The 15,508-nt window shown below is 43.6% G+C and overlaps 1 protein-coding gene across 13 annotated transcripts in view; it reads left to right on the top strand.

Annotated features, from left to right (window-relative positions):
• The window catches only part of LOC120746233 (R3H domain-containing protein 1), a 55,945-nt gene that overhangs the window by 30,768 nt on the left and 9,669 nt on the right, over positions 1 to 15,508 (top strand). For 11 of the 13 annotated variants that reach the window (XR_005698809.1, XR_005698805.1, XR_005698807.1 and 8 more), the window contains 10 exons: positions 78 to 131; positions 786 to 1,018; positions 3,794 to 4,063; positions 4,601 to 4,755; positions 5,236 to 5,367; positions 6,266 to 6,616; positions 6,830 to 6,965; positions 11,551 to 11,708; positions 11,924 to 12,057; positions 14,264 to 14,367. Coding sequence is in view for 3 of the 13 variants with exons in the window: in XM_040051594.1 (XP_039907528.1) it covers positions 78 to 131; positions 786 to 1,018; positions 3,794 to 4,063; positions 4,601 to 4,755; positions 5,236 to 5,367; positions 6,266 to 6,616; positions 6,830 to 6,965; positions 11,551 to 11,708; positions 11,924 to 12,057; positions 14,264 to 14,367 (1,727 nt within the window). In the remaining 10 variants the exon portion in view is untranslated. The remainder of the gene's footprint in view (positions 1 to 77; positions 132 to 785; positions 1,019 to 3,793; positions 4,064 to 4,600; positions 4,756 to 5,235; positions 5,368 to 6,265; positions 6,617 to 6,829; positions 6,966 to 11,550; positions 11,709 to 11,923; positions 12,058 to 14,263; positions 14,368 to 15,508) is intronic. The other 2 variants (XR_005698806.1, XR_005698811.1) reach the window with 2 other exon arrangements.

The raw sequence follows: 15,508 nt of genomic DNA, 5'->3' as shown, positions 1-15,508 counted from the left end.
CCTGCCACGTTTTAAAATGGTAGATGGCTCATTTTTGTCAGCGCCTGCTCTCTGAAATGCCTCTCTCCTCCCTTCAGTGCTCAGGATGAAGACGCATGCATGAGCACCCAACAGAGGCGGCAAATGTTCAGGTGGGTCCGCACACACACACACACCCATCCTCGCACACATACGTCTTTGAGCTCCTTCCAGAGAAAACCCTTTGAGTCGCTGTCTGTCTTAATCGGCTCGCTCAGGAACAGGACTGCTGATGTGAGGATTTGTTTTTGCTGCTGGAGAAAGCTCCTGTTTAACTGGATTTTCTGCCCAGACCTCCTCATGTGGGACAGCCTATTCACACCAACAAACGGCCAATTAAACTGCAAAAACTTTTTTTTTTTTTCCCCCCAAAATGAAAACACCAGATCTTTTCTTTTTTTTTTTTTTTTTTCTTTAAGTGATCGTATATTTAGGAGTTTGTGCAGGTTGTTGTTAGGAGTAGACACAGGCTTGCTGGACTGCTCCGATATGTTGTTACAGTCTCCAGTCATCTTGTAACATGTCCAACACCAAAAATAGACTTTTTTTTTAAAACTTTTCCAGCTGAAACAATAGTTGATCCTCAATCAGTCAACAAGAAGAAAGATTGGGAATCATTTTTGACGGCTCATAAACCATTTTGGGGCAATTTCCAGTATGTAAGGGTGAAAAAAAAAAAAGCCCTTTAAGTACAAGCGTCCTAATCACAGACGTAGAAATAAATGATGATAACATATTTTGAAAATGTATGCTTTCTTGCCTTTCAGGTTACGGGCCGGCCAGTCTGGCGCCAGCCGGCAGAGCAGCTCGGAGACAGAAGCGCTGCCGCGACACGGCGAGCCCCGGCCTTGGAGCAGCACCGACAGCTCGGACAGCTCCAACCGACTTGCCCCGCGGCCCGCCATCACCAAGGCCAGCAGCTTCAGCGGCATTTCCCCCGTCCTCGTCAGAGGGGATAGCACAGCCAGCAGCAAGAGCACCGGGAGGCTCTCGAAAACAGGCAAGAGGCAGCCGAGCAGCACGGTGTTCAGATGATGTCCAGTACTGATAGACACTGTGGACACAGATATTTCCTAACAGTGGTGTGTTCACAGTATGGTGTTCACACCATTAATTATTTCTTAACAATTTGGGCAGTTACCACCACTGATATTAAGAAATCATCATTACAAAAATAGTTTCAGCTATTCTTAACCTGTTAGTGCAGAATTAACTCTAAATATACAGTATGAGTCGTAGCAGCTGATATCAGCCGACATATTGGTGCAGACCGTCCTCACTTGGTTTGAAATGGAACGACGGTGCAGTTTGAACGTAAAACGCTTGAATGAAGAGCAGCTCTCATTATTCTGTTATCGACAGACTGTTAATGAACTGATTTTTGAGGAGGGACATTCAATCAGATGTAGATTTTTATGTGATTGATGGCTTTTGTTCTAAATGAAACTAATGGGGGATTTGTCTCATTAGCGAGCGAGCATCTAATTTATTCATGCAGTCGTGCAGACGAAGGAGAGGAAACTCTGTCACAGCATGAGGAGGAACGATTCACTAATTAGATGGTAAATGAGAAACAGAAATAAGAAAGTAGCAGAAGAGCTTCAAGCAAAATGCTCGCTTTTTTGGGTGGGGGGGGGGGACCGGAGCTCTCATCAGAAGGAATGTTTGTCGTCCCGCCGCGGTCGATAAAAGTCTGCGGGGCGAGCGCAGCCGGACAGCTGTCAAAACTAATTACCGCACATCAACCTGGTGATGGAGGAGGTTCTTTAAATGTGGTGCAGCAGCAGAGGAAAAGCGAACAGTGAGGAGTTACTGCATAATGTATAAGTGTAAGCACAGGGAAGTGTCAGTGCCGTGTCACCGAGATGAAGTTCAGGCTGCTCCTCAACTGCAAGTGCTTACTCCACAGTACGATCCATTTGTAACCCGATTGGCTGCGATGAGATGTTCTGCATTACAGGCTTGTCTTCTTTATCTCAGTAACAAGCAGCAGTCCTTGGGCGACCTCTGCTCTCCATTTTGTTCTTGCTTCTTTTCCCCCCAGTTTTCCTTAAATCATGTGATTTTCACAGTCGAGGAGACATTTTCGCCTGTGCTGCCTTTCTCTTCTGCCTTTGTCTTTCACTCTCAAATAAGCTTTCACTGCCACAGATCACCTGAAAAAAGGAGCTTTAGTATTGTTGAAGCTAAATGTTTTTTTGGGTTTTTTTCAGCTTTTCTGACGGAGTTATGACAGAATTATCCGTTTCTTACTCCCAGTCACGAACACAACTTATTATTTATGATGTGTTTTCTGAATCCAGTGGTGGAAAACATCCACGGAAACAAATGTGAGGTCATTTGCTTTTTCTACTCTGCTAAAAATCTATATTTATATGTTTGCGGGTTAGATGTTTATGTAGAAACCATGTGAACAGCTTATGAAGGATGATCTGTTGTTCTACATTAGGTTACAGAATATGTTTGATCTTTACAGCCGCATTAACTCTGCACCATTGCCTGAAATGTTGTTGCAACAGCGCAGACTTTAGCCACTGTGACAGGTGTATTTGGTGGTAATATGCTACACAAAGATATAATGACACTGAAAGAAATGTAAGGTGCTGTCATCGCTCATTATGCTAATGCAGTAGCTAGTATTCTGCCACACATGCCATTTTTCCCATTTTCATAGCTCTGACAACATGTGTTCAGACTCAGTTGGTGCTCAAGTCAGAGTTGTTCAATATTTAACGGCCTCGAGCCCGACGTGATCAGTTCAGTTTGCCTCATGATGGCAGACACGGGTACAAACGGTAACGTCACCTGCTACTGCGTATGCTCTGTGGGGGATTCGGTGCAGGGAGGCAGTCTTCAGGTTTTTATGGCCGCGTTGGAGCGAAACTATATGAAACGACATTGGGCCGTGAAACTGCAGCAAAAGATGGCTAATAAGAGCCATCGTCTGGTAATTAAGCTGGCATTTTGGCAAGTGTCACACATTTCAGTGAGGTTTAAAAAATGATCTGATTGGACAACAACGCTCAACTGTACTGGATGTTCGAGGTATTTCAGGTATAATCCACACGCGGCAAGGCTGGAAATGTTTACCCGCGTTTGCACAATCGAGCTTTGCAATAACAATCGATTTGCATGACAAATACAAATAAATGTGAGCATCAGCGATGATGGTTTGGTAATTTTGCGTTAATGGTGCATATCTGTGTAGTGTTATTGTTGTTACTTTAAAATGGATTAGGTCCCACCGTGTGTGTTTAAAGCACATAAAAATACCGCTTCTTTCGAAGCCTGTGATATTGTTATTTTGTTTCAAGCTCTTTAAATGTAAATTTAATCTTAACTACAGGCTATTCTTGCTCTCCTCCTTCCGTGAAAGTCCTCTAACAAGTTTTCTAATGGGAACAATATTAAACTCGGCCAGCTAAAATCCTAAACACCAGATTGGAGTGTCAGTCCCTCCTCCCTAAACCCCCTTCGCGCGTTCACCATTCTGCACAACATTCGTTAATTATACAGAGAGAGATCCATCACAGACGGTGCAGTTACCAGTTTCTCAATCAACAGTTGCCTCAAGAGACTGCAACGCAATGCTACCACAGGAGAGGTTGCATTAATGGCAAGAGGCATGACTGCGAATATCCTCCCGTGTTTCATTATCACCAGAGGCTCTTCTCCTCCCACATGAATAACGAAAGCACAAAAGCGACAAGTTTGAGTCGCTGTGGGAAAATCTAGAGGCAGACGATAATCACCCCTCTGTTCCGCTTCTCCTCAGGTTCAGAATCGTGCAGCAGCGTCGGTTCCTCGTCCAGCTCGCTGTCCCGCCTCCAGCTGCCTCTCCCAGTCTCGACCTCTTCCCGCTCCAACGTTCCCAGCGCACCTTTAATCCATCCCGCTGCTGACGCCAGAGGCGCCGGACACCCTGAGATGACCAAGAGCCTCCTGTCACAGCCGCCGCCAGCTACAGACGCAGCAAACTATTACCTGTTACCGCTGGAAGCCTCAGGGATACCACCTGGCAGCGTTCTGGTCAACCCACACACAGGTGGGTGATGCCAAGCCTGTATTCTTATTGGATAAAATCAGAAATGACTTTTTAAAAAGAATTCCTGTGTCTTCATAAGTGTGGTGATCCAGCCACAGTCTACTGCAAATTAAACGATCCAAAAATACGATCCCCCATCTTGTAATTTGCTGCTTTCCAATTGAAAATTCATAACTTTGGAACAGAATTACAGGTTGGCACGGGCTTGCACTCGGTTTGTCTGTCGAATTAGTAGTCAGACCAAAGCGTGCTGATCAAAATGCAGCGAACAGATGGGAGAAATCTGTAAATATGCATCACGGGCCCAACGCGCAGTTGTGTACTTTTTGGTCTCCGAACTGATCTTCAAACGCTGCCAAGGTCGTTATTTCCTGTTGACTCTCCCCTCATGGACCCGTCGGGGTGTGTCCTTCACTGTCATCATTCAAGTTTTTTTTTTTGTTTTTTTTATCCTCTTTGCATGAAGCTGAATTATTTGTGTGTGAGAAACGCTCGCATCACAGTGGTTTTCGGTCTCTTATGAATTAAATTTGACAGGCAAGCCTTTCATCCATCCTGATGGCAGCGCTGTAGTTTATAACCCAGCCAGCATCGCCCCAGCTGCTGGCAGGATCCAACAGCAGGGGAAACCCCCACAGCAGCCAGTTCCCGCCACAGTGCAGCAACAGCCAACCAATCACCTTCACTCCCAGGTCAGTGGGCGGTATTTTGTTTTTCAGGGATTTTTTTTATCATTTAAACCAGTTTCCATGTTTTTCCTAACTGCTTCCTAACCTCACTAACTCAGAGTGTAGAGATGGGGCTTCACTAAACCATGTCCTAAACTAAACTTTAACAAACTGATTAAACAGAATATTTATTATCATGTCCAGCTACATAGTATAGTTCTTATAAAAAGTCTGGCTAATTGCATGTTAGCACATTAACTAAGCGTTAGCTACTTTACCCACGTTTGCAATAACATTAGCATTCAGTGGAGTGTAGCACTATTTGAGCCTGAGCTAATATTGGCTTTGTGTGAGACTGAGCTAGTGTTAGCTTTCAGTAAATCCAACCTATAAAATATATTACAAATATGTGAAGGAACGCTAGTGAGCCCCACCGGTTTACTAACATCCTCCGTCCAATCTTGTCTCCTGTCCTTCTGTCCATTTCTTCCCTTCCCTCCTCAGCCGATCTGTCCTCCTCTCCAGCCGCCCTCTGAGCCTGTCCACAACCCAATGGTCTCTTCTTATCCTCTTCCTCCTCCTCCTCTTCCTCCTTCTCAGTTCCTGCCCGTCTGTCCTAACCAACAATACACTGTGGTACCGAACTTCCTTCTTCCATGTTATTATTCTTCCCCCGCTCCATCTCCTGTCAGACCTGGCTCATTAAGAGCTTATTTATAGGCTTCTTCTCTGAGCAGTTGGATTAGTTCATTAAAATCTGACACAAATGTCCAAAAAGAAAAAAGAATCCACTCGTTTTGGGTTGTGCTAAAGAAGTCCTCTGAGCTCTCCTTAGACCCAGGTCTCCATACTGTGTTGATGTGCCTTTTGTATCAGTAATATTGATTAAAATGTATTCATATTTTGGTAGTCTGTGAATTATCTTATTTCATAGAAATAATGAAATTAGCAGATGGAGTTTTGCATCCTCATAGTTCACGTCTTGTCCTTTCTATGCATTACTTTAGAAAAGCAGATCTCAACACGCCTCCGAATAACTATTCTGCTAACTTATGTTGTGGAAAGGTGTATCTAAATCCAGCCGGAGCCATTTACACACATATATATAGATCATGCATTCGCTTAACCTCATTTTTGACCTGGTTTTAGTGAAAGACATGCCTCTGTGACTAATTACGCCTGTGGAAAGTTCCATTAATATTTAATTCATCACCAGATGTTAGTGCTGCATAATCCATGACTAAAAACACTATTTTTCCAACAACATGTCAGAGATGACCTGGGCTGCTGATACTCATGAGGAGTTGGGTCAGTTATATGAGCTATCTGCATTTAGTTAAAGTGAAAGTCGATATGAGGTGTCTTTGATTTAACACTTGGATTAGAAACGCGCTGGTTGAGCTGTATATTGATCTAGATTATAAGCAGAATAAATGTGTTAAATTGTGTGACCTGGCTCTGAGAATCTACTGCTGTCTATTGTTGATTTTAATCTGTGCCTTATTAAAAGTGTTCCCCATAATTATCTCTGCAGCCTGACTCTCTCAACGCCCAGTTTAGCCACATGACTCTGGCGCAGCAGCCAGCCAATGACAGTGGCCCTTCAGCTCCTGATGGTCGCCACTATCCCTCTGTGTACCACCACCACCACCCCTCTGCTGTGGTGCTGCAGGGCGCTCCTCCACAGCAGGTTGCTAGCTACATAGTGGCAGGGCCATCAGGAGGACACCCGGGGGTGCTGCAGGGTCAGCCCATCCCACTCCCAACCCCGGCCCAAAATCACACATATCCCAGCTCCGCCCTGGGTCCTGCTGCTTTTCCCGGACCCGCCCTGAACCAGCCACTCCTGCAGCAGCACACCTACATCCAGCAGCCTGTCCAACAGGTATGGACTTCAGCTAACAGCTGCACAGATAAAATCCCGCCGTCTTGTCCAGAGGCGTCTCAGAATGTGCTAATTTGTCATCATGAGTCACTCCTGCAGTGAAAACCAGCTTTATGACTAATCCTTCATTCCTCCTCCCGCTGTGAAGTCAATTCAAATGGGACCGCTGATGCGTCACACGCTTGTTGAATTTGTGTTTTGCGTCTCTCGCAGATGTCCTCGTGTTACTGCTCTTCAACCCACCACCCACACTGTTCCAGCACGCAGCAGCAGCAGCAGCATTACCGGCCGCCTGTCAGCACGCTGCCCTATAACTGCCCACAGAGCCAAAACCTGCCCCAGCAACAAGGTACCTACGGTCATTTTAAAGAGCCGCTGCTACTGCTGACTTTGTGACTGTGGTGTTTTTGGCAACTAATGTACTAGCAGATTAAACGGGGTGAGGGTGGTGACTAACCGACTAATATAAAAGCAATAAATTTATTAAACCCAGTTTCACATGTTAGGTGTCAAATATAAGGCCCGGGGTCTAGAAGCAGCCCAGCCGAAGACGATCCAGCCCACTGGATGTCTTTTTAAAGGAGGGTAATTTTTGGACTCACTTTCACACACTATTATGCTGTTATGTAATCGCTGTCACAAGATTACATTGAGTTTAAAGGGTTTTGAGCAATTTCTTAACACGGTGAACTAATCATCCACTTCAATACCTTTAATTTTGTTACTTTGAAAAAAATATGACTTCATTTTTTCACTTTGTTTTTTTTTCCTGTTTCTTTTTAGCGGCGAAAAACATTTTTCTGTCCTTATTATCTTTGACACGCACTGATGTGCTCACAGCCACACGTGGCTCCGTTATAAATTGTCTTCTTTGATTGATAATAAATTCAGATTAAAGTTGCACACTGGGATACCAAACGCCAGCAGTTCCCTCTACTTTTACCTCTGCTCTTCTGTGCTGAACCGACAGTACCGACAGTACAAATTAGCACAGCTTTGAAAGCGTCGCACAGTGGATCTGAAGGCAAATCAAAGGGTGTTTTAATGAATAAGATCCACAGTTTTCCTTGAATTTGAGGCTCCGTGTTGTTAGGAGCAAAGCTCAGCCTAGCTGTTTTGTCATGAGTCATGCTCAATAGACTTTGTTAACTTCTCACTTTGAGCTCTTAGAGAGCATTTTTATGTCAGACGGCTCTGTGAAGGACAAATATTCCTCCCTTCCTTCCCTCTGTTTGTTTGTTTTTACGAGTTCAGATGTCTCCCCGGGAGTCATCACTAGATTATTCAGTTTCTGTTGTCTTTCGTTTTTTCCCTTTTTTTTTTTTTTTCATTTTGCCACAGGAATTGAGATTGTTAGCTCCTGCTTGGTCTTTTTCCTCACTACACACACACACACACACACACACACACACACACACACACACACACACACACACACACACACACACACACACCTACACTCTCTGTTACTTAACTGGATATAATGTCGCCCCAGAGTTGTGACTTGTACAATCAGGCACACACGTCTCCATAAGTGGCTGCGGCACTATTCTGTCATCTGTAAGCTGCAAATGTGGCTTCCCTGCTGGGGATGCGGGGAATAGACAGCGAACAAATGGAGCTGACCTACAAAGGCAAAGGACAGCAATTATTTCTCTGGGAAACAAAAAAAAAAAAATGACTCCAGCGCCTCGTTGCTCCTTCGTTTTTTTGCATTAATTAGAGATGCACACATAGAAGAGCAGCTAAAGGTGAAGACGCTGCAGCGTGGGTTGCACACACAATAAATAAGTTATCAATGGAAATTCTCCGACGGCCCAGCCAGTGGCCACAGAGGAACCTGTCAGTGTTTCCACTCAATTGCATCAGACAGTCACCACTACCACAGGGCTTTAGCTTCTTTCTGAGAAAGCATCGTGTAATATATGTGGAAGGACTGAAGTGTTCCTTTTTTTTTCTTCACTGCTGTTAGGAAATTATTAGAAGGCATTGTTATATAAATTGAACATCACTACTAGATAGACAATTGATAAAGCTAATGTCCTCTAAAGATGGTACATATTTTCTTGAAAGAATACAGCTATGATTTGAGTCGTACATCAACCTTTCTCTGGTTTCTGCTGCTCCTTTGAGGATTTGTTGCTCTTGCTCCTACTACAAACTAAATGTCAGGCCTAGAGAGAGAATGTCACTTTGATTGAATATAGTTATATATTCAATCAAAGAGACGGTAATAAAAAATGTTTTAGATCTGAAGCTCAACGGATTTCAGTTGCAAATAAATAAGCTTTCCTGCACAGCACAGAGTCGCCGTGTGTGTTTAGAATAGGGATGAACTGATGAGAGAAGCCAGACCAACAACTTGCTGACAGTCTGACAACTGATGCCAAACCAAATTATATAAAATATAATAGAGCTCTATTTTTAAAACAAATGTGTTCAACATTTCTCCATTCAAACATTTAACCAGTGCAAATCTGAACAAATAAATATTGACTAATTTCATTGGCCTTTTCCCCCCTTGAGTACTGATATACAGAACTGTGCAAAAGTCTTGAGCCAGCTTTCATTTCTTTGTGTTTTACTGGGAAAATCTGATATAGATGTAGCAATTTATGGAAACATAAATGGACAATATATGACAAAAACAGTTTGTGCAATTCTAACAACCTTGCTTGTCAGTACTTGTCAACACAGTCTGAGCTCTCTTAAGGAAGCTTTTTTCTTATGAAAGTAGTCCTGGCTTCATTCTGTTCACGGTCGAGAGGATCCCACACAGTTTTAGTAAAGCTGAGGTCTGGGGAGGCCAATCCATGACTGTTAGTGATGCATCGTGCATCGATGCATTTTCTGTGCCTTCAATTGATCTTGCATGTGCAGTCAAAATCTGACTGTACTTTTTGCTTTCATAATTCCATACATTTTAATAAAATGGACGTCTTATAAAACGCCTCTGGCTGAAATGTAGCCCCAAACCATGTATCAGGAATGCACTGAAAATGGGTGAAAAAGCAGTTAGTCATTCACTCCTTTAAAGAATTAAGACTTTTTGTAGCATACCTCTCATGTTACTTGCATTAATAGCTGCCTGAGTGTCCAAGTGTCCCTCTTATCGATAGCTGCAATCAGTTAACAGGAACATATTGTCAGAAGCTCCTTTAAAGGGAGAATTTCAAGCATCATTTCAAGTCCTTACACCTTTTTATATGTGAGCCTTTTTCCTTTTCCCCTGATGTAACATAAGCAAACTGTCTGAACAGGAGATCCCCTGTGACCAAGCCACACGCAGAGTGGAACAATTTACTGTGTTCAAATCAAGCAGGCAGTTTTCACTGGTCTACAGTTCTCTTGGACTACAAGCAATTTCAGGTGACACATTTACCAGTCAGGGTTTTTCTTGCAGTGATGATGGTGCAGTCTAGGGCTCGCAGTACAATGGCGGAAAAGTCTTGCTGCCAGCCTGCTTGTTAGTTTATGGAAATGGAAACATGAAAGTTTAATGACAGATGGCTCGAGAACATCAGTGACTCTCAGAGGTTAAAACCTCAGTACTTTCAATTCATCTTAAGGTTAATATAACTGATCACCTGTGTGTTTTTCATGGAAGGAGTAGGAATATATTTTGAGGTTTCTAGAGGTCCTTCTCCTCAGTTCTGTATGATTTGTGACAAAGAAAGAAGAATCTGGAGCCTGAGAGACGGGATGCGGGGCCGGGACGCTGTCTGAGAGGCCTCTATGAATCTCACAGTGAACCGGTCTCTTTTCCAGCCCTCTCACGTTGTCGTCGCTAGACTGTGCGAGCACCTTAGTAGAGGACAGCTTTTAAAACGAAATCTGCAAATCCAGTTCTCAAAGAAGAACGACGAGTTCTTCTTTGAGGAAGAACTCTACAGAGTAGAAACTTCTCCTCCCTCATGACTTTAATCCTGAAAGCCGAACAAGTCCGTCAGGATGGTCAGCCACGCTTGCACAACAATCAGGACAGTCGGTCATTATCTGCGTCTGATGGAAGGAAAGAAGTCAGAACCGTCCCCTCGTCGCTCCCTGCTGGAATGGAATAAAAATCGGGTGCTTTTGATATTACGGTCATTTCATGCTTGGTTTGTAAGTGAAGGTGGGAGGCGAGGGAGGATAAAAATAGTCCTCCTGCTCCGTTCCTCGCCGAGCGCTCTCATTGTCTCGTCGTACTTTTCTCCCAGGGCGGCAGACTGTAAAGACACCTTCACAAAAGGACATCCTCTCCTTAGTCACTCAGATTACTGTGCATGAGTGTCACAAGGGACTGTATTTTCAAATGTCTTTTTGTCACCTTGACATTTAAGTGTCCGAGTCCCCTCCACCCCCACACACACACAGCCTTGGGTTAGGTGCAGGCATTGCCATTTTAGGGCGTTTGGAGAATCGTCGGACCTGCCTGCGTGACTTTGTGTCGTCTCTTGTGTGTCCTTGTATTTGGCCCTCTCTAAATTTTAAAAACAAAAAGGTATCGTAGGAAGGAGAAATCTCATTAAAGTGACAGTGTTTTTGTAATTTACCTTCATCAGACGAGTGTCTCGTCTACTCAAGTTGCAGGTTTAGGCCACTGCAGGCTAAATCAGATATATTGACTTTCTCATTTATTCCAGACCTGCTTTAGCTTTAACAGCTCAACTCCCCAAACACTCTTCTATTGTTCTCAGCTTGATGGAGGTTCTGTGCTCATTGTTGGGATTGTTTTAAGAAGCAAATACCCTTTGAAAATCAATAAAATGTTGAACAGTTGTCTTGTGAAATCGTGATAGCCTCGGCTTTTTTCCTGAGTGTCCTCTCCCGCCGCGCTACACCGAAATCACGACTCCTTAATTGCACTTTTGGCGGTTTGTTATCGCAGCGTATCCTTCAGGGGTCTCTTTTCATTCGGTCACAGCATTGTGCCTTTTCTCATTTTGCCTCAGTGCACCAAGCCGTGATGCCAAACCCAGCGTCCAGCTACCAGACAGTAGTGGGCGTGCAGCCAACACCCAACCTCGCTCTCACTGGCAACCAGCAAAGCAATATGGGCAACCAGATGCAAGGCATGATGGTCCAGTACCCTCCAATGCAGTCTTATCAGGTACTTTGATGATGGGACGCCTCCGTGAGCTCCCCCAGCTAGATTAATAAGAGCACTGCTATGAATGAAACGTGCCTCGCTCGAGGCCTTTTGTTGGTCTTTATTTGACATTAGGAAATGCAAAAACATGGCTCTGAGTTTTAAAATGTCTGCTAAAGAAAGAACAGTGAACATGTTGACACTTGCATATTTTTCTTTCTTTTTTCCCCCTGTAGCAGGTTTCTGTTCCACAGCAGACGTACCAGCAGCCAGTGTTTGTGTCCTGCCAGCCGGGACAGGGGGCAGTGGCTGTCGCTGGCATGCAGCCCTGCTACAGCCTGCTGCCTCCTAACCAGCACACCACCATGAGGTACGGATCTACATCTGTGACATCCTGCACACTATTGTTTCAAACACAATAAACTTTCTTTTTTTCCCTCATTGTGTAAAACTAAGAATGCGGCCATAATATTGATAATAATAGTTATCATCTTAAACGTATGTGTCAGTGTCGACCCAGAATTTCTCCGATGGTGAAAGGATGTGATCAGGTAGGAGCAGCTCAGAGGTCGACTAAAATAGTCTTTTGTGTCCATACAGGACCCGTATTAAACCTTTTCATTTGCTTGTCTGTTCATTATGGATCTAAAAAGAATACATAATGATTTCTACTTTAGCTCGTGCACTACTGGTTTTTCTTATGTGGCCATCAAAAAAAGGATATTTGATGCTGGTATTGAGTCCCTGGACACTAATTAGTCGGGGGCTTTTTTTGTCTGTGACAAATTCTCCCAATTTTTTCTTTTTAATGAATATGTACAGACACAGTTTTGCCAAAACACACAGCGTGGGATTTGTCCTCCCACCCCTCCTTGGGAAAAGGCTGAGGTTGAAATTCTTTTATCCAAATCATGGGCGATCATCTGTTTCACAGTTTCTCAGAAAATACATTTAGCTTTTTATATTAAAGGAGATTTTGGAAGTCACCATCTTGGTTTCCTTTTTAAGCTCGTGTGCTAGGCGTTTCTCAAATCAGATACAGCTCAGCAGGAGAGCAGCTGTTAGTCACATTCTCATTTTGAACAGCTTACCCGTCAGGCATCCGATGCTGGGATGCGACGCGATCCCTCATATGAAATAAATAAAATCCTGCGGTCACGTATTGTTAGATTTTGGGGTAAAGGGAGTATTCATACTAACAGAACATCAACTCACTGCTGCTCCCAGGTGGACAAACGTCACAGTGCTGATTTGAAATGACGTGTTTAACTGCACTGGAAATAAACTTTCCAAGTATTTGTATGAACACAGATACTCTTCACATGTAGGGGTGTGTGTAACTGCTTCAAAGCCACAAAGTTTACATTGATAAATAATTAGTATCAAGGTGAAGTTGTAATTATTAGCTGAATGTTTACACTGATAACAAAGTGCCTCTGATTTATGTTCATCCCGTCCTAACGCGTTTTAAATCGAAGTTGTTAATCAGATTTAGATGGAAGAAATTAGCCCGACTGTAGATGTTCTTTGTCCCAGAAAACAAACGATTTGCCAGGTGCTTGAAGGTGCCTCTTATTTCTAGACCAAACGGGGTTGATGAGTGAATCCCCAAAGCGCCTCTGAGCCAAGGTCATCTTTGTTCACTGTGGAGGGAAAGAAAAAAAAAGAAGTTATTACCACCATCCTTTTGGCGAACTGGGTCTGCGTGCAGCTGATGAATGTCGACTCTGACGCCGCCTCCAAGAGGTTTTGCCATTTTCCTGTCATTACTCGGCTGCTGCGGAGTAGTGTGGAGCCTCTCATTATAGCTGATTGATAGAACTAGCTCACAGAAAGCAAAACATGTAATTAGTTTCTACCTCCGTGGGCCCAATCAATCTGGATACTGGCGAGAGGAGCACCACTGGGACTCCGTATACGTAACAAACAGCAGAGACAAGCGCGGCCATGTACGCAGTCGTCACCAGCAAAAGAACAATGCAGAGATGCACGCGTGTGAGGAGAGGTCACTTTCTCATCGTCCCAGCTGTAAAATGAGGCTGCTTTAGTAGGGCAGTCAGTGCGGGAATGATTTATGTGGCAGTGTTGGAACGGCTCAGTCTGCTCCCACGAGGACCGACCGTCCACCTGCAGCCCGCTTTTTCACCAGCTGGAGACGAGTCCCTGCAGGCAGGTTGCTTACAGAGCAGAGCGCCTACTTTCCAGTTTCTGTTTTGTTTTTTGTTTTTTTTAAATAAATACTCCCACCTCAGATCTCCTCAAGGTGTACGTCTGTGTAGGCTTAGAGGTGGTTTTTAAACTTTCTCTAAACTCAAGTCCTGGGTGTCTGCAGCATAGTGGACTTCCAGTAACCATTCATTGATGATTTGATAAACTAAAACGCTAACAGACTTGATCCAGTGTCACCTTCTGGTTTATTCACTCATACTTGGAGCTTGAATTATTTTAAGTGTGGTCATTGGATCATAAACATTTCAAATTTCACTCACTCGCCAAAATCCGCTCACATTTTAAAATAGTTTTAGTCTCCAGAAATCTATGATTTTGAACATCCCCGTGTGTGTTTTCATCCTCAGTTCAACAGTGAGTTTCCTGCCCACACCGATGATGGAGCAGCTCCAGTTTCCTCAGACCTCGTCCCCCTGCGTCTCCCAGCAGCACCCGGGCCAGCAGTACGCAGGTACCCTCCTCTCTGAGGCTGGCATGCAGCCTGTTCACAGGTCCAGATAGAAACACACGGTGATCTACAGTAGCATCACGCAGTAAAGTGAGAATATTCGCTTTTTTCTGACATTAGCTGCCCTGGAGATTCCCCATCACTGCCAGCGCTCTGACATTCTTTATTTTGCTCATCTTTCAGTGTCAATAACCGCAGACCGGATTCCTCTGTAGCCACAGCCTGCGCTTCATAATGAAATAATCTTCCCTGAGTTTACTTTACCTTTGTATGTGCGGCAGATGCATGATTAGATTTACACTCTGGATTTTTGAAATGAAAAAGCGCGAGGCCCTGTGATGGGAGGTCCCTGGAGTTTGAATAAGTAAAAGTGATTTGCTCACGTCCCTCTTCCTCCAGAGCTGGATGGAGATTAAACAGTGATTAGGTCGACCACTGCAAATGTTAAGGTGACATCAACGACTGCATTGAGACAAAAAAAAAGAAAACAATAAAGTAAGAAATGACTGATGTCATGACTCATCAGAAGAAGTTGTTGGTATTGCCGTTGCGGTGCTCCAGTGGTTATAGAGGGTCTCTAGCATCTTATTTCCCAGTTGGTCCTACTCTTAATGATAACTCTTTATTTTTTCATATGCAGGCTTTGGTAATATTACTCTTTAATATTTTGCTTCATAACCCACTTCTCAAACCTATAGAACTTCTGTCATTTAACTTTCAAAGTATTTCCCGTTCAATCAAACACACAGATGTGTCTGTATAAACTGATGATGGTAGACGGCGTAGCCCGTCTCATAAGAAAATGTGGTCGATATTTATCCGATTTTATACCAGCGCTCACAAGGGTCTATTTTTTTTAATAAACACAACATAAATATTGATTGGTTTTTTTTGTTTTTTTTAATTTGCCATATTTTTCTACAGAGGTACGTTGTTCACGTTGTAAAAATGTATTTCCCAATGTATTTTTTTACAGTCTTGAAGCGGGACTGTTGGTTTCATTGTGCGATTCAGTACAGAAGAAGATTGGAGTATTTACTAAATGTTCCACCTTTTATGCCTTTGAAATGAAGTGAGGATGAAAGCTAATGTGTTTGTCGAGTGCTTTACCTGCAACTCTGCTAATCAACTACGGTTATCTTCA

This window comes from Simochromis diagramma, unplaced genomic scaffold (assembly GCF_900408965.1).
Source record: "Simochromis diagramma unplaced genomic scaffold, fSimDia1.1 OVJJ01000107.1, whole genome shotgun sequence".
In the NCBI taxonomy this organism is placed as follows: Eukaryota; Metazoa; Chordata; class Actinopteri; order Cichliformes; family Cichlidae; genus Simochromis; species Simochromis diagramma.
Note: the sequence above shows the minus strand (reverse complement) of the source record. Positions and strands in the feature narration are given on the sequence as shown.